At 38.9% G+C, this 19,153-nt stretch overlaps 1 protein-coding gene across 1 annotated transcript in view; it reads right to left on the reverse strand.

The window, feature by feature from the left end:
- Positions 1-16,376, reverse strand: part of LOC101000497 (secretogranin-3) — a 39,561-nt gene extending 23,185 nt beyond the window's left edge. The window contains exons 1-8 of the mRNA XM_003900939.4: positions 15,896-16,376; positions 15,167-15,219; positions 14,613-14,658; positions 14,304-14,519; positions 9,242-9,384; positions 8,274-8,423; positions 5,289-5,466; positions 1,606-1,722 (exon numbers count right to left, since the gene is read on the reverse strand). Of these exons, the coding sequence (XP_003900988.1) occupies positions 1,606-1,722; positions 5,289-5,466; positions 8,274-8,423; positions 9,242-9,384; positions 14,304-14,519; positions 14,613-14,658; positions 15,167-15,219; positions 15,896-16,313 (1,321 nt within the window). The 5' untranslated portion in view covers positions 16,314-16,376. The remainder of the gene's footprint in view (positions 1-1,605; positions 1,723-5,288; positions 5,467-8,273; positions 8,424-9,241; positions 9,385-14,303; positions 14,520-14,612; positions 14,659-15,166; positions 15,220-15,895) is intronic.
- Positions 16,377-19,153: the final 2,777 nt, after the last annotated feature.

Consider the following 19,153-nt stretch of genomic DNA (forward strand, 5'->3'; position numbering starts at 1 on the left):
ATAGAACTTTCTGCAATGATGACTGTATTCATTTCTGCACTGTTCAATACAGTAGCTACTAGCTACATGTGGCAACTGGGCACTTGAAGTGGGCCTAGTGCAACTGAGAAACTAGATTTTAAATTCTGTTTCAGTTACTCTTAATTTAAATAGGAACTTGTGGTTAGTGGTTACCATATTGGGCAGCACAGTTATAAGTGACAGTGGGAATATCTGCCTTGCACATAAGCCTTTGAGGCATTTCTGATTTATTTCCACAGGATAATTGACTAAGTGTGGAATTTCTGACTCACAGGGTATTGATATGAAACAGTTGTTGATATGAAAACAATGTCTTTGATCTACTGTTAAAAAAATAAAGTAGGCCCCAAAGCACTATGTGTAATATGAGCTTATTTTTTGTTGTATAAGAGAAAGAAATGACATAGGTATACACACACACACACACACACACAGAATAACATTTGGAAGAATATAAACCAAGATGTTACCAGAGTGTTGATGTTGTGAGTGATTTTCACTTTCTTTTTAGTACTTTTTGCATTGAATGACTTTTGAAAATAAACATGCTCTTTCACAGTCAAGGAAAAAACCAGTAAAACTACTTTCATTTAGAAAAAAAATGAGGTTCATCCAGAGTAATTCTGGATAACCCTATCTGATATAGTTTTGATATTTGTTCCCCCCACACTAATGTTGAAATACAGTCCCCAATGTCGGAGGTGGGCCCTGGTGGGAGGTGATTGGTTCATGGGGGCAATTTCTCACGAATGGCACCATCTCCTTGGTGCTGTCCTCGGATAGTGAGTGAATTCTCACGAGATCTGATTGTTTAAAAGTGTGTGGCACCTCCCCTACCCTTGCCTTTGCTTTCACGCTGTGACATGCCTGCTCCCACTTTACCTTCTGCCATGAGTAGTTGCTTCACCAAGCAGATGCTGGTATCATGCTTTCTGTACAGCCTGAAGAACCGTGAGCCAATTAAACCTCTTTTCTTTCCTTCTTATTTTATTTATTTCCTATTTATTTATTTGAGACAGAGTCTTTCTCTGTGGCCCAGGCTGAAGTGTAGTGGCACTATCTCGACTCACTGCAACCTCAGTCTCCTGGGCCCAAAGAGATTCTCATGCTTCAGCCTCCTGAGTGGCTGGAACTACAGGGGTGCACCACCACACACAGCTAATTTCTGTATTTTTTGTAGAGATGGCATTTCACCATGTTGGCCAAGCTGGTCTCGAACTCTTGGCCTCAGGTGATCCGCCGGCCTCAGCCTCCCAAAGAGCTGGGATTACAGGCGTGAGCCACCGTGCCTGGCCTAGAGTCAAATTTTTATAAAATTGTCTCCATAAGATTACTAGAAAATGCTAATGAGACAATTAATAAATGTGAAATATTTGTACTCAAGCTGGTTCTATAAAGATAAAAAGTTGAAAACTGGTTAATTTTATTTGCATATATTATCAAACTGGTTGATTCTTGCTACCCAGGTGATCTGGGAAGCTTTGGCATAAATTATCAAATTAATGAGGTCATTATTGCCAAGTCCCTAATTTACTTTGAACAGTGAAAACCACCACAGTAGAAACAAACCACATAGGAGCTCACCAAGGTAGGAAACACCTTCTTCTGGAGATATTGTTCCATATTTCACCATCATCTTCACAAAGTCAATCAATGTTTTCATGATAGTAATCAGTGTTTCTTTCTCTTTTGCTTCTTTTTCTATATGAAAGAACAAAATAACTTAAAACTAGTGGGGGATAGCTTCCTCTTTCAATGTCAGTTTATAAAGGACAGCATCTTTTTGTTTGTTTGTTTGGGGTTGTTTTTTTTTTTTTTCCCAAAGATGAGGTCTCAGTGTGTGACCCAGGCTGGAATGCAGTGCTATTTGCAGGTCTCATCATGGCTCACTACAGTCTCAGACTAAACTCCTGGATTCAAGAGATCCTTCCATGAAGTTGGAACTATAGGTAAACACCACCACACCCAGCACTAGTTACAGTATTTTACTGAAATATTTTTCTCTATATTTATAGCTAAAACCATATATATTTAACTTACAAAAAAAATCTAAGCTTGATTGGAAATATAGGGTAAGATAGATACAGCTATACTGAACTTTTTTCAGAAATAGGCAATTATAACTTCTCCAAAAGAGTTTAATTTCTTTTAAAATATTTTGCTGATAGAGTAGATGATAAAGACTCAGTTTTCAACCCGAGATAACATGAACTCAAAAGGAAGGGTAGAAGACTGGCAAGCTAACAACTTTTCTCTACTCAGGTGGTAAGTCTTTGAGGGCAAGAACAATCTTTATTCATTAATGAAGCTTAATTTTCTTAATTGAAAATAAGAACATACATAGTTTTAGTTTATAAATGCAAAATTGATTTTTGAACAAGATGTTACTTTTTAATCTTTGTTTCATTTGAAAGAATATATGCGTATAGTAAAAATATTTCAACTACTCAAAAGTAAATAAAAATGGAAAGTAATATTCTCTTCCTCATCCCCTCTAACTCTCTTTAAGTAACTATTACTAGCAGTTTCTTGGGAACCCTTTTTCTTTTTCTTTTCTTTTTTTTTTTTTTTTTAGGTGGAGTTTCACTTTGTCACCCAGGCTGGAGTGCAGTGGCACCATCTTGGCTCACTGCAATCTCTGCCTCCTGGGTTCAGGAGATTCTCCTACCTCAGCCTCCCGAGTAGCTGGGATTATAGGTGTGTGCCACCACGCCTGGCTAATTTTTGTATTTTTAGTAGAGATGGGGTTTCACCATGTTGGCCAGGATGGTCTCAATCTCCTGACCTCAGGCGATCCGCCCGCCACGGACTCCCAAATTGTGGGGATTACAGGCATGAGCCACTGTGCCCGGCCTCTTGGGATCCCTTTGTATTTGACATTCTGTTCTGCATCTTGATGGAACAAAATGGATAATGATGCCATAATAGCTGAGTAAAAAATATTAATTCTAAAATCAGAAAAAAACATCAGTTTCCATTTTTGAAGAAAAGAAAAACTAAGATGCTAGAGGGGAGCCCATTTTCCCTATTCTTTGAGCTTCCACTGAAAGATTTTCTCTAAATACTCCTAGCCTTTCCCCTTCCTCTGCATCCTCCCCCACAGATATGGTTGGTAAGCAACAGCCATTAGCCTATGTTTCTCAGCTGGTGGGGATTTGGAATCTTTCTTTTTTCCCACTTGCTTGGAACAGTGCAAGGCAAGAACCTGAGAAACGAGCCCGTTCTGCAGACCCAAACTATCCCTGAGACTGGCTGTTGATCTAGATGGAGGAGTAGGGAGCAAATAAGGCCACAGTTGGCTCTCACATGAAGCTACGTTCTGCAGCCCCGTGTTTATCAGCAACAGAGATGATATTTTGGTTTCCTGCCTGCTTTATTCATTCTTAATTTGTTGAGACCCTGGGCAAGAAAGACAGATGCTAGCAAAGAACTCAGTATAAATATTTAAATTAAAATCATGGGAAAATAAAGGCAATAAGAAATGAGGTGAGGAAAATGGAAAGATAAAAATGAATAAGGAACATTTTATACAGTAGCATTTTTAAAGATGCCATCAAAGTCATGGGTTGGGAGGGAGGAAAAACGGGAGAAGAGGCAGGGGAAGAGATCTTGGAAAAGAACTGATAAATAGTAACTTCAGCTATCACATTATTTGCTCAAGGGCACATCCGTAAAAGTATTTGGCATCACGCTGGTGCTCTTCACTGATGAGAAGTGACTCACCAGGATGACAGAGGTTCTGAGTTGGGCATCTGCCAACCAATGGGGCAAGATGGCTCAGAATGGACCCTCTACAAGCCCTGCAGAGCCAGCAGAGTGGTCGGTGCCATCTGGCCAATGTCTGGAATTGAAGCACAAAGGATGTTCTCCAGAAATGAAAGCTTATTTTAAGGTCACTTCTTGGGAGAAATAGATTACAGTTATAGAAGTCTTTATATAAATGTTCAATCTGGGGCTGAATCCTTGAACAGGGAAAGGAAAAGCCATGAAGGCAGTCCAGAGCATCTGTTTGAACAATAACAACAGAAACATTGCACATTATTATCCTCCTTGCAGATTAACCAAAATAAACATGGACTGAATCCTCAGTTAACTCAGTGCACCTAGGAGCAAAGAGATCAGCATGAATGACTTTGCTTTAAAAAACAAAAACAAAAGCAAATAATTTCCCAAGTGTGTTTTAGGCTCCTGGATTTCTTCAGTCTAATGTTCTCCATTTTAACTCTGAAGTGAAAATGTTCATAAAGGCTGAAGCTGAAACTGTTCATAAAGAAGTCTTGAATAATCTTTTGAATTAGGTTTCATACACTGTTTCCATTAAGGAAAGTGAGTAAAGCCTTTGAAAGAAAGATATGTTGCAAATGGCAGGATTTCCTTCCTACTTTCGTGTTTGTGTATGTGACAACATGTATGCTACTAAAAAAAAGTCAGGCAAAGAAAGACAAATACTGTAGGATCTCACTTATATGTAGAATCTCAAATAGTCAAACTCATAGAAGAAAAGAGTAGAATGGTAGTTGCCAAGGGCTAAGGGAAGGGAAAAATGGGGAGGTGTTGGGGTCAAAGGGTACGAAGTTTCAGTTATGCAAGATGAATACATTCTGGAGAATGTACAGCATGGTGGTGATAGTTAACAGTCTTGTACTGTGTATTTGAAATTAGCTAAGAGGGTAGGTCTTAAGTGTTCTCATCACACACACAAAAAGAATAAAAGAAAAAAAAGAAAAAAATGTTAACTGTGAGCTGATAGATACACTAGTTAGATTCATTGTGATAATCATTTCACAATGTATAAATGCACCAAAACATCAAATTGTACACCTTAAATATATATATGATGTTTGTTTGCCAGTTATACCTCAATCAAGCTGAGAAAAAAAGAGTTGCAATAAGAGTTGAGGTTGAACTGGGTAAGGGCAGGGACACTGCCTGGTTCATATCCATCTTGGTGCTAGGTCTTTTCCGGTACCTTGTACATAGCACGTGTCCAGTATTTGTTTGCTGAACAAATAAATGAACGTTCTGTTAACAAGAAGATTAAATTATCCAGAAACATCACCTTTCCTGATTATCCTTTCCTAAATATTTTCATAACTGGTATGCTCCTTTGGAAAAAAGAAATTGATGTGAACCGTTTTCCCCAAGCCCACAGTGTATGTCATTGAAGATTATATTTGGAAACTGAAAACAGGAAGAAAAAAACCCACCCACACATTTCCTGGAATTCCTCTTTCTGTTCCACATAATCACAACTACACAGTGGTTACCTGAATCAATACTTTTCAGTAATGCATAGAAATTTGGGAAATACTGGAGTTCCTCAAAGTTGTCTTCACTGTAGGTTTTGGTTCTCCTTTCCAAGCCATTTGTCAAGGTTAAGGTGTTAGATACTGTTTCATCGTTTTCTCCCTTAGTAAGACCATCTTGAATTGCTGCCATTGGAGTCTCCAGTGGGGAAAAATCAATAAAAAATAAACATTTTGTTAGAACTAGTGAAACTCCAGCTTGATTCCTTCCTTTGTGATGCCCTTAAATGTGAAGAGAAAGAATTCCCCCACCTTTGCAAGCTCCTGCAGGTTCAAACCCATTTCTAGACATGTGTGCTCTTGTCATTTGAAAAGGTCATTGAAGCTTAGGGAAAGGAGCTCTACCTCAAGGGAAATCCCCTGAAGAACCTGGATCCTGCTCAGGGGAAAAAGGGGAATTTCTGGGCTCCTTCTCTGACCATGTTTACCTCCATAAATTCTCATGAGTCTCTCCTCGAAAAACTGCCTTTTAATGAAGAGGGAAACTTTGAGTTCACAGAATCCACCAAGAGGGCTGGTGTCAGGATACAGGAAAGCCTGTTAGAATGTCTATCCCTAGCAGGGCAGTCATTCTTGGGAATTTCTGAGTAAAATTTAAGTGCTGTCTGGATGAGTGTACAAAATCCTTTCTCTCAGACCTGATATTTGTTCCATGGCTCCCATCTTAGTAAATGATTCATTCTGTGTTCAGTGAACTAGATAGAAATTTAAGAGCCTTTCTTGCCTCTTCTTCCTTTTCCCCCATCCAATCAATCAGTAGCCTTGTTGGCCCCGCTTTCAAAATTTATCCCAAATTTGCACGTTTCTCTCTCCACTATGCCACTCTAGTCCAAGCAGCCTTCGTTTCTCACCTGCTAGCTGCAACACCACCCTCCCCAAATCTGTGCCCAACACTGCGTTTCCACATTGTAGCCAGAGTTCTCTTTTTAACAGTCCGATCATGTAACTCCTTTGCTTAAAATTCTTCAGGGGACCAGAAAATTCTCATGGTTCTTACAATAAAGATCAGAGTCCATCCATGGCTCATAAGGCACTGCATGGTCTGGCCCGGGTCCACCTTCCCAGTCTCTTCTTTTTTTGCTCTTTCTTTTTGTGCCAGCAACACTGTGCTTGTTTCAGTTGCTTGGATACTCCACACATCCTTCTCTGTGTGCTGCCTCTCATGTTCACAAGTTAACTCCTATTTGACCTTCGGTTCTCAGTTCAAGTTACTTCCTTAGGGAAGAATTACCTGAGCCTAAGTCCAGGTCAGGCTCCTTTTTTGAGGTCTCACAGAACCATGTTTCTTTCCTCAGAGCACTTAATGCACTTGTAATGAAAATACATGATGATTTAAACACGATCTACCTCTTCCACTAGACTTTGAGCTTCATGATTAAGGGATTATGTCTTTTTAAATGGGCATGGTATTTCCAGTGCTTGGTACAGAGTTGGTATTCAATAAATATTTGTTGAAAGAATATTTCATTTGTATTTAATTTGCATTGATGCATTCAGGTAACATGAGTACACAGGTCAAGCATGTGAACATTTTAGAGATGGGTGAATAGGATTATGTAATGGGAGTGAAGAATTATGGAAATAGCTATGTTAGTTGTTAGTTTTAGCTCAGACTGGTAAGCCTGGGTGAAAGTCATAAGGGTTTTTTTTTTTTTTATAAATCTGGAACTTTTTTTTTTTTTTTTGAGTGGGTGAATCTTCAAAAGCTGCTTTAAAAGATGGCAGCTGTTGAGGATTGGAAGTAAGGAGAGCAGAGGAAAGTTTTTAGGCTACCCAGTAAAAAAAAAAAAAAAAAAAATCCAGACCCAATTTCTATTTTCTAGCCTCTCTAAAACAGAATTATCAGCCTCTATAGTCTTTGTATTTGAGATAAGATGTTGGAGGAGATGAGGAGCCATGGGTGTGGGTTCTTTACAGAAGAAAATCAAAGGACAGATGAGGAATTTGATATCCCCCTATGATCAGTTTCATCTAAAGTTTTAGAGAGAATTCAAGGTGGGGAGAAAGATCTCAGCAGCTTGGTTGGTGCCAAGGAAAAAATGAAGAGGCAAGGAGTCCAATAAAGGGAAGGAAGGATGAAATTAGCCTGGGTAAATAGGCATCTAAACCAATGAAAAGGGGAAGGAGCAGGTGGAAGAGCACTGCCAAGAACAGAGAGGCAGCATTAGGCAGCTGGCTCTGGGGAACACAAAAGCTGGTGGAGCAGACGATCTAGTCAACCCACTTCTTTGTGGGGGGACTGGGCACAGATGATGACATCTGCTGTGAACAGATGTTGGATACCAAAGGAACTGTGAGATGTTTGGTTGCAGTTCACTGGGACTGTACATATAGTTGTTATTATGTGATATTGTTACTTCACATATTATTATGTATTATTTTACTGTGGGGTATAAGATGTAATCTTTACCAAATAATAGACTACAACATAATCTTTACATTATTTTCAAAGTGGAGATCATTTATATTTTTAACTTTTTGGTATTTTATGCATATACATATTTTAAAATTAATTAATTAATTTATTTTTTGAGACAGGGTCTCACTCTGTCACCCAGACTGGTATGTAGTGGTGCCATCATAGTTCACTGCAACCTCAAACACCTGGCCTCAGGCGATCTTCCTCTCTCAGCCTCCTGAGTAGCTGAGACTATAAGCTTGTGCCACCACACCCAGCTAATTATTTTTATTTGTAGAGATGGGGGTCTCACTATGTTGCCAGGACTAGTCTTGAACTCCTGGTCTCAACTCCCGCCTCAGCCTCCCAAAGTGCTGGGATTATAGGTTTGAGCCAACATGACTGACCTGACTATAAATGGGCTAAAAATGCCACATACCTCAAATCTTCCTTAGTATCAAGTAAGGTACTAATTATTATACAGATAGAAGTACACACACACACACACACACATCCATCCATGCAGATACATATACACTCATACATACCACTTTCTCTGGTATTTTTCCAGCCTGATTCTCAGTCCTGCTAGTTGGCTTATTGAGATCCTCCTCATAATTATTGGCTTCCTTTGAGATTAATTTTTGTAAAACCTCCGCTACTTCATCTTCCAGTGTATGTGCTTGGCTTTCTGTGATCTGTCATAAAAAGGCAAAACATATATAACTGCTATATTCCCAGTCCTGTGATTTAAAAAGAAATGCGGACTAAACTGTAGTCAAACATATATTTTTTAAAGAAGACTCTTCTGAACCATCTTTCAGACAGCCCTCACTTATGCCTGCACCACATACTAGCTGTTATAGGGATTGCTTGGCACTCCTGGAAGAAGTATATTTGGGCCCACCATGCAAGCTGTTAGTCCTATCTCTTGAAACCCACGGACCACATATTTTGAGAAACACCCAGAGCATTGCTCCACCACAGCTTTAGGTCATAGTCAGATAACCTTTGACATCCCACAGCATTAGCATCTTAATAAAGCCTGCCAGGGCCAGATCAGGGGAGAGGAGCCAAGCTGAGGTGGATTCAAATGAGATCACCTGGAGTTTCTAAAATATAGATCACATGCTTTTGCTCCTGTTATTTCTTTTTTGTCACATACATGTCTTTTACCTCTGCTGGTCATATCCTAACCATCCCTCTAAGCTTCCTTCATGCGCCTCTCCTCTGAAGCCTTTCCTTACTCCAGTTGGAATAAGCTATTCTCTGGCTCTTATGGTTTTTAAGCAGCTGGCATTTGGGGCATGTGTCTAGTTCTACTTGCCTAGTTCTTCTGATGGATGATAAACTCCCAGAAAAAAAGAATGGTGCTTTACTTTTTCTTAAAACCTATGGGTCCTAGTAAAAGGAAGACACATGATAAACACTTGGCTACTTGAGTCAAGTGACTTGGCTTCTTGGCATACTCTAAACTGCACTAGGAATTTGGTTTATTTCCATGCACATGACTTACAAGGCCAAGATTCAGTAGTTTAGAAACAATCTTGTCAAACACTGCTCTGTCATTTTCTTCATAAATCCTGGTAGCGATTTTATGGACAATGTCTTCAGCAGTTAAAGGAGTCCCGTCTAGTTGATGAAGACCATCTGGATCATCTAGACAGAACGACCACAACTTCACACCATAGTGATCATAGATCTGTTTCATGCATCATATTATACTTATAATCTGTACTTCACTTTTGTACACTCAGATATGTTTGAGATGTATTTATGGTAGTTCTTGGTCCACGGAAACCCTTAGTTTGAAATAAAATTAATCTTCATGTTAAAAACTTAGTATGATAATGGACATTCTGGAACTTTCTTAGGTGACTATAAGAGGAAGGAAGAGCTAAAGGCAACACAAAAGCCCTCTCCATTTATTGTTATCACAAACAATACAAACCATATTATACCTTTTATTAACATAGTATGCCATATTTATATAGCATGTCATATTATTCAATGTACCCTTCTATATATTGTATGATTTGATATTTCAGTTCCATACAGGGAATAGATTGTTTGGTAATATCCCCACATGTACTACCTTTGCAGGCAAATTCCTGGGGTAGGGGCAGGGACCTCTACCTCACACCCAGAATCAGAGAGTGTGTACTGAAGATTTTATGACTCACCTAAAATAAATATTTACTTCTAACTGACCCTGTATCAGAGTGTCTTTATGTAAAAAAGGCAGCTTAAGGTAACAAGACTCATTCTTAGAGAACAGGGAACTTACTTTATGTGCCTGGAATTTAAACTTTTGAAATGTGGCAACAGATCTGCACAAAGCAATATGTAAATCTTTGCAGAGAAGCATGCTAATATGTACCCTTGGCTTTCCTAGAAATACATTTGGCAATACGATTTCAGACCAAAGTAAGGGCCCATCCTGAGGGAAAGGGCTAGTGGCAACGAAGCATTGTAGCACATCCATGGAGATCTTCCAGGAATCAATTATTAGTCATCTCCAATCTATACCACATTGAATGGATCAAATTTACAAGACTCTTAATTCTCCCTGTTTCCTCCGGGAAGATTGGAAAGATCAGAATTTTAGCCCCAGTGATATCTCTGGTTAGCTATATCCTTGGATCACTGTAAAGGAGTCTAATAAGGTATCTATTTCATGGGATTGTTGTGAAGATCAGATGAAATAAAATGTAAAAGTACCTTTTAGATTGAAAAGTACTTAAGGTCAATGCAAAAGTAATCGCGGTTTTTGCCATTACTTTTAATGGCATTACTTTTTAATGGCAAAAACCGCGATTACTTTTGCACCAACTTAATATATGAAAGCTAAAGTATTATTGTTATTATGCACGATATATTTGTATTTTGAAATAAAGGAACTGCAATTATCTTCTAGAGAAAATGGAAATTGAATCTCTGGCCAGATTCTGCCCAGACAATCCTCATCACACTCACTCAAAGAAAGAAGAACCTAGTATTTCTCTTCTGATTCTGCTCTTTTCTTCCATGGGTTTTGGGGATTTGGACAGGGAATATCTCCTTTGGCTTTTCTTTCAGACTCTATGAAAATAGAAGTATATGCTGCCTCAGGCAGAATATCTTCTTCTTGTTTGGAAAGAAGCTTAGGAAAATGAGTAGGAGTAAGTATACATGGAGGACTGGAAGTTCTCTGTCAGTACAAAATTGCCGAGCTGTTGGCCAGCCCATGAGCCATGAGCCCTTCGAGCTGAGTACCAGACAGACAAAAAAGCAGAAAAGCCCCTAAGAAAAACAAAACAAACAAACAAACAACAAACATAAAATCAGTTCTCCTCCTGGCTGACTGAAAATTTGGTTCATCATCTATTTTTCAGAAGCAGAGACTCACTATTATGTGTCTGATTTTTCCATTTGTGGGTTGCAAGTCAGGCTCTCGGGAATACACAGAGCAGAAACTGCCCCAGTCTATGCAGAGGTGGAAGAATTTATTTCCCTTCCCACTTATCCCTCAGGATCCATAAAAGGAGGAATATTGGTTGCCTGCTAAACCTGGAAAATAACTGAGATGATTGTTTTTCAGTCCATTTACTTCACAACAGGGAGGATGTTAGTAACCCACTGAAGAGACTTTGCTCTGCTACACCGCTGTACTCTCTTGAGCCAGGAACTTAGGTCTCCCCTAGCAGCGCTTTGCTGGATGGGGTAAACAGTGGAACGTGTGACCATTGCTCCTCACCTTTCCCTGATTTCCTTCACTCTTCTAAAATGGATAGTATGACCCAGAATGGCTTCCCTCCTGCTCATGAAGGGGTATTTCACCCTCCATGTATAGACTCCCAGAGGGGAGCCAAACATGGGTTTAACACATAACTTTTGTTAAGTAGCCACAACATTCTAAGTGAATGTCAAAGGGTCATGTCCCAAGTCATCATCTGTCCAGTTATGTTTTGAATCCCTAGCATCTAACATAGCACTTGACATTCATTTGTTCAATATATTTTAATTGAAGCCTTACTATGTGTCAGACACTGGAAATAGAGTGATGTAAAAGTTAGGCATGCTCCCTGACTACACAGGGCTTATTGTCTAGCTCATAGTCCAATACGTAGCAATTGCTCAATAAATATTTGAATGCATACAGGAGGCCCAAAGCACTGCTTTATAAGAGAAATTTGGAGAGATCCTAAATTGTGCATACTATAGAAAACAGTGAAAAGGAGAATTGATGGGTCCTGTAGCACAAACCTGTTTGGAAGCTTCCCAAAGGCAAGAGTAGGTATGGGAACACATCTGGCAGAAGTTAGCTTCCTTTACCTTCCCCTCTGGGATGAAGTCTACATGCATCTGAGGCTCTATTCAACTTGGTGGCCAAAACCCCCTGGTTTCAGGATTTCCAGAGCACAAGGGGAGACCAGAAGCTTACTCACAAATCATTGTCTCCAAGAACCCTGGCCGGTCTTTTCTGTGATCTCGAGTGGAGTTAATACCTCCTACAGTAAACCTGAAGTCATTAGGACTAGCACTTGGTAGTTCCAAACATATTTGGGATGGTAATAAAATGTTGAACAGTTAAAAAATTAGTTGCTCAAGTTAGTAGTCAGATCAAAAACAGATCTATGTCTCTGCCTGCATGTACAACCAGTTTGACCAATCCAGCCAACTCAATATTAGATTATTCTATTAAATCAAATGATCACTTCGGTTGCAGTGGTTGAATCTGTTTTGTCTGCAGTTATAATCAGTGTCTATTTGTAGTCCCAATATTTTAGGTAAAAAAGTTGAATTCAAGATTTTAAAAAGTAAATTTCCCTAAGTAGCATGGCATACGATATATGTCAAAATATATACCCATTGCCTCCATTCCACTTCATAGGTACACAAGACACTTTGGAATACTCCTAGGTCATTATGTCCTATGAAAGTCCACTATTTAATTGTCATATAAAAGTCATATATTTAATCGTCAGTTGTTTTCTGTCAGAGATAATCAGCATAAATCTCCTGTAGCCATGGAACAGAATAAGGACAGGGAAGAAACCTGTACTTACTCCTAAGCACTGGTTCTCAAAATGAAAAACATACTTTTCTCCTTAATGCCTAGGTATGGCAGTTCATTTATTCCCTCATCTGTTATTTCATTCGTTCATTCATTCTTTCATAAATTTATTCAATAAATTCATGGGCTTCCAGGCACTGGGGTTACAATGTCTCTATTCTTATGAAGTTTTCAGTTTAGTTTTGGAGAAAGGCATTAATCATAGATAGTCACACTTATGAAGGTAAGATTACAAACTTTATGAAGTGCCATGAAGGGCAAGGACAAGGTTTCTATCAGGTTATGTGTGCTGGATGAACCTAGAAATGTAGTCAGGAAGCAGTCCATGCAGGACTATGCAAGCTTCATTAAGGACTTTGGTTTTCCTGTTTTGTTTGTTTGCTTGAGACGGAGTCTGGCTCTGTCGCCCGGGCTGGAGTGCAGTGGCGTGGTCTTGGCTCACTGCGGCCTTTGTCTCCTGGGTTCAAGTGATTCTCCTGCCTCAGCCTCCCGAGGAGCTGGGACTACAGGTACCCACCACCACTCCCGGCTAATTTTTGTATTTTTAGTAGAGACGGGGTTTCACCATGTTGGCCAGGTTGGTTTTGAACTCCTGACTTCAAGTCAGGAAACTATCACATTGGCTGCCAAATGAAGAATGAGTTGGGGAGAGGCAGAGTGGTTGCTGGGAGAACTGTAGATTTTGCAATAGTTTACATGAGACATAATTGGAGCTTGGACAAGGATTGGAGTTTGCACAAGTATAGAGAAAAACAATTGAGAGATGCATAAGACATAAAATTAGTAAGTTTTGGCAGATTAGAATTTGAAAGGTGACGGAAAAGATAAGTAGTTTGATCCTAGATTTCTGTCTTTAAAAAACTGAATGGATAGTAGTGTCTTTCCTAAAGAAACAGTACTCTAAGAGAGCTAAGTTGTGAGGTGGACACAGATTATGAATTTAATCATGGGCATGCTAAATTTGAGGTGCTTCTGAGACTGCCAAGGGAAACTGTCAAATAGGTAAACAGATAAATAAGTGTATAGCTAAGAGAAGCCTGGCCTAGCGATACAGGGTATCAGGATATAGATGTAATTGAAGCCATGTAAAGGTTAGGATGACCTACAGAGAAAGGATATGACTAGGAGAAAACATTGAAAAGGAAATAGTGGATATTTCACATTTTTGGGTAGGGTGGGAGGGTACTTTATTGATCTAATTATTTGAAAATTATGATATTTTGTGTGTACTAATTTTTAAAGTAAATTTGAATGTTCAAATGAATTTAATAACATAAAATGTAAATACTAGATTAAAAATGTTTTCAGAGCATCGCTAAAGGAATTTTTAAAGGGAAAATAAAATTTGGCACTCTGTGGAGCTGGGGCTTTACACATTATTGTAAATAGATGCTTTATCTCAATTTTTGACTTGACTAATAAAGGATTATGAATGTTTAAAAGATATTTTTAAAATATTGGACTTTCTCTTAACCCACTATAGGGAACTCCACGTTAACAAAAATTCTTTTTTCTCATTTACCTTGAAATTTATGATCCAATCCACTCTTAGTAGAATCATAATCATCTATCAGTTTTCGATTCTTGGTTGAATCAACATCTTCCACATTCAACTTATTATCAAGTGGGGTGCTTCTTATAGATTGTCTTTCTTTCTCCATTTTTTCCTTTTCTGTTATTGCCTTTAGCAGGTTCAAGTTATCAACAAAAGAATAGTTGCTCTGACCTGGTTTGTTTTCTGGAAGAAAAGCCCCAAACCAACACAGCCATTTTAGTTCACATTCTCATAGCCTACATTATTTAAATTAACATCAACATGATTTCTTTTTACCTAGAGGATATGTTTTTTTAATCTTGTCTGCTTCTGCTTCAGCAATCTGTGAACAAACAGGAGATAGACCTGGTTTAAAATCATTGCTCCACCACTTACCAAGTATGAGAGCCAAATGATTTACTCTCCATGGGATTTAATTTTCTTGTTTGTAAAATGTGGATAATTCCTATTTCAGAGCACTGTTATAATTATTAAATGAGATAAAATTAAGGGCAGATGCTCAGTAAGTGTTAATTCCTTTCTCCTATAATATTGGTGAAAGAGAAATCTCTGGTAAATTAGGCAATCTTACAACAGAGTGGATGTGATACTGAGCTTACTGGGTTATTATATAGCTACTCTATGTATTCAATATACAGAACTCAATATAAATAACTGCTAGGGCACAGAATTTACCAAAACTAGATTTCCCATCCTAATTGCTGTCAATTAACTATTAAGTTCCTGATGTTTGTAAATTCAAAATGACCAAAATGTCACAGCATAATTACATTAAATAATAATAACTAAATCAAAATGAAATAGCATTCATAATGTTACTTTTGACCTACCTGTTCATTCAAAGGTCTTTCTGCACTTAATTCTCTATTATGTAGAGATTTGTCTAGAATAAACACACGTGAATATAAATTTAATTGTGCATTGAAAGACAAAATATGCCTCTTATTAAATAAAATCTTTATAAAAAGGAAAAACAAACATTAGGAGAAATAATTTTTGGATAACTATGAAACAAATACTAACAAAGATTATCAAGATTATACAATAACAGTAATTATCAATATTACCTTGTTTATTATCTTGGTGTATCTCCTGAGCTGACAGAATCACACTTTTTTTTTCTGACCAGAAATTTAACATATAGTTCTAACACTAGGGTTACCAGCTCTTCTCAACTAGAGAGCATAATTTGGATTGGTATTATTGGCACACTAAAAGCTCTTTCATCATATACTGCCTATATAATGAATAGACTATCTGAGAAAGGTTGTAAGGCAACTAGGAAAAAATCCGAGCCACTTTAGGTGAAAAAGATTCCCTTCCCTTTTCAAAATAAGATCTTTAAAAACAATCCATATTACTGCCCTATCATTTTAAAAGTGAAGAAAAAAAATCTGTCTTCTGTCTCTAAATTCGAACTGATTTCTCTGTTCGTATTCATGTATATGATTTGATCAGAAAACGAGGCAGGGTGATTTACAGCTCACGTTATTATACCAAACTTTACCTTTTGGTGGCGAAATAAAAGGAAGGTAGGAAGAAGAAAAGTGCTCACATACCTTGGCTGCCTCCAGGTTTGGGGAAAGCTTGAATCGGGAGCGCAAACACCAGAATCCAAGTGCCGGTCCCGAGGAACCCCATTCTTCCACGCTCGGCTTGGGTCACAGCCCGGCGCTGGGCTCCTGGAGCTGTAGCTTTTGTTATGAATGAAAAGGAGGAGTAAAAACAGGAAGAGCCAGGAGGGCGGGTGTGGGGCGGGAGAGGGGCCGGGACTGGGCGGCCGCGGGATCTCTGACACTCGGGGGTCAATGGATTAGCAGGGTTGGGGCACGCGGGAGTCACGTCTCCAGGTGGAGGGGAGCGCTGTCCGCCCCGTGGGTGCTGAAGTTCCTGTGACGCGGAGACGGCCGCGCCAGGGCGTAGCTTTACTCTCGCTCCCTCCTGGAGAGGAAGTGAGGGAGGAAGCGCATGCTCCATGAACGCCAGAGGCGGGAGGGGATGGCGTCAGTGACTCCAACGCTACTCCAATCCCCCGGGAATGGAACAAAGGAGGAGCGACCGGCCAGCTGGCGTATTTTCTGTGCTGCAGTCCTAGGGTGCTCCTGGGCTCAGGGTCAGCTGGCTTGCCCTAAGCGTGACAGAATTGTCCTAACCTCCCAAGTAAACGTTACCTCAAGGGCCAAATGCCTTCTTTGCTTGTACACCTGTCAAGGAGATTTAGATAACCTTGTGCGAGGAGTTCTGCTTTGCGATTCTTCTTTCGGGATATCTGTTCCAGAATCCCTTCGTTCCATTCACCTCGTGTACCCAAAAGGTAGATATAATTCTAATCTCTTTAGAAAAGTCCTGCCTTTTGTGGTCTGTGTTGACGTATCAAGCATCCCTCAGCTCTACCGAGTCTTTTGAATTGGGAAATTCAAGGAGCAGTCTTCCAAATAGTCAGATTGCTGCAACACACTCTCACTCTCTGATGCTGAAACACAACAACAACAAAAACAATTTTTTGCCTATTCCCCTAAGAATGAATGTCTCCATCAGTCCTGAGTAGAAGAGCAGCAATGGCAAATTCTCCTTTCCCCACCAAGTGGAACCTCCCCCACTTTACACACACACCACAAAACTAAATTAGAAAAAAAAGAAGCTGCATTTCTGTAAAATCTTGCCCAGAATTTAATTATGTCCAAAGACCTGGCTGTTTCAGGGGTCCTTCAAGGGAGGAGATAGTCATGAAAAGCATTTTTCATCTTTACTAAGTTAGGGAGGTGCTTCCTATGTTCTAAGAATACTCCCAGAAGCCTAAGGTTATTGCATACAAGGAACTATCAAAGACTTTAAATAATGAAAACAAGCAACATTAATGTGAGCAGGGTGCTGAGTAAGCTCTTTAGTCTGATTTTTAAACAGAACTTGGACCTTTTCCTCTGGACTGCGGCATGCTGGGAACCAGTCTGAATAATGACCAAAGAGAAGGATTCAGCACAATCAGGCCTTTGATTTCTGCACCCTCCTTTTCAAGGAGGAAGTTATTCAAGTACCTAAAAACAAACAAACAACCAAGCTGACAAACAAATCTCCCTCGCTCTGGAGGTTTTTGAGTTTGGAAGTCACTCAAATACTTCCTTTCAGGATCTAAAGAGTACTTCTAAATCTAACAGCTCCTTCAAAACAAAAAAGCTCTTTCTTGGCAGTGATAACATAGCATTATTATCCCATTATACTGCATTAAAAAATTAAGTCATATTTTTAAATCCCAGCTGAATGAAGGGTACATTTCCTTAGTTTCCTTTTCTTTAAGATGGAAATGACAGGCTCTGTTTACCTCACACTCTTATTATGAAGATCAAATGGGTACATGTTTTGAACTAGTCATTTTGATACCAAGAATATTTTGATACAGCCTAAGAAAATAAGTCATGAAATGTTTTCAGCTTTTACGAAACATTACCCAATGTTATCTGAAATAGCCATTCACTGATCCTGAGACTCACTGATCTAATCCCTCAGTTTCACTTTGTCCTTTGTCCCATTTCTGACTCACTTGTCTCCTCAATATATGTTTGCAATTGGGAGACACTCAGGATGGAATGAAGGTCAGGGATATCTGTTGAGTACATTGCATTGCTTGCCTGAAAGAAAAAGGGTATTTTATCTCTCTCTGCCATTTGGATTTAAAGTGATTATGTTAAATGGACACTAAATCTAGGATCATGTTATATTTCTGATCAAATGATTGGTGGAGCATTGAGTAAACCATAGGCATGAATTAGTTTACATTATTCAGCCTTACGGATGATCCCACTGGACTTGGTATAGATCTGTGAATGGAGTAATCCTAAATTGTATTTATTCATCAATTCGCTTAACAGGTGTTTATTGAGCATCTAAAATGTACCAGGTATTGAGATAGTTGCTGGGTGTACAAAGACAAGTAAGACACTAGTCACTGCTATATCACTATAGCCTAGTAGAGAGAAAGGATTGTGGATATAACAACAACTAGTTGGTGAACAGGTTTCACATGCAACACACTATTCTTATTTAAATATAAGTGAATGAATAAGCACAAAAGTGTGTTAAGTGTCCTTTTTGTATGTGCAAAGTTCAAGTAGAGTCTGTCCAAATAGTGGAATGAATGGTCAGGAAAGATTTCAAAGAGAAGACAGCCCTTTTATTAATAATAAAAAGATTAAAATATTTGATTCTTATGTGTGAGCACACTATAAACATGGAATATGAAAATATATGTTGAAATTACAAGACAAATAGCATTGACACAGATCAGATAATTATTAAATTGACAATGTACAATGCACAGTGAGTTTCTCAATGCTGCTTGTTCATTTGTCCACACAAATGGAACAATTGTGGTGTGCTCATTCACTAGTGGAGAATATGATTTTTGGGCTAAGTCTTGAAGATACAGACATTTGTAGGATGTTTTCATTTATTACAGAAAAAATATATTAATTATTATTGTATTTTTGTAGAAAATTTCAAGCACAAAAGTAGAGGAAATAGTGAAATAAGCATGCATGAATCCACTACCCAACCTAAATTATCATTAACTCTGACCATTATTTTTATTCTATATTTCCATCTACTTCATATCCCCAGTGAATTATTTACTTATTTAAAACCCCAGATATCATCACAAGGTCAAGAGAGCAACACCATCCTGGCCAACATGGTGAAACCCCGTCTCTACTAAAAATACAAAAACTAGCTGGGTGTGGTGGCGGGCGCCTGCAGTCTCAGCTACTTGGGAAGCTGAGGCAGGAAAATCACTTGAACCCAGGAGGCGGAGATTGCAGTGAGCC

Source organism: Papio anubis, unplaced genomic scaffold, assembly GCF_008728515.1.
Source record: "Papio anubis isolate 15944 unplaced genomic scaffold, Panubis1.0 scaffold183, whole genome shotgun sequence".
NCBI lineage: Eukaryota > Metazoa > Chordata > Mammalia > Primates > Cercopithecidae > Papio > Papio anubis.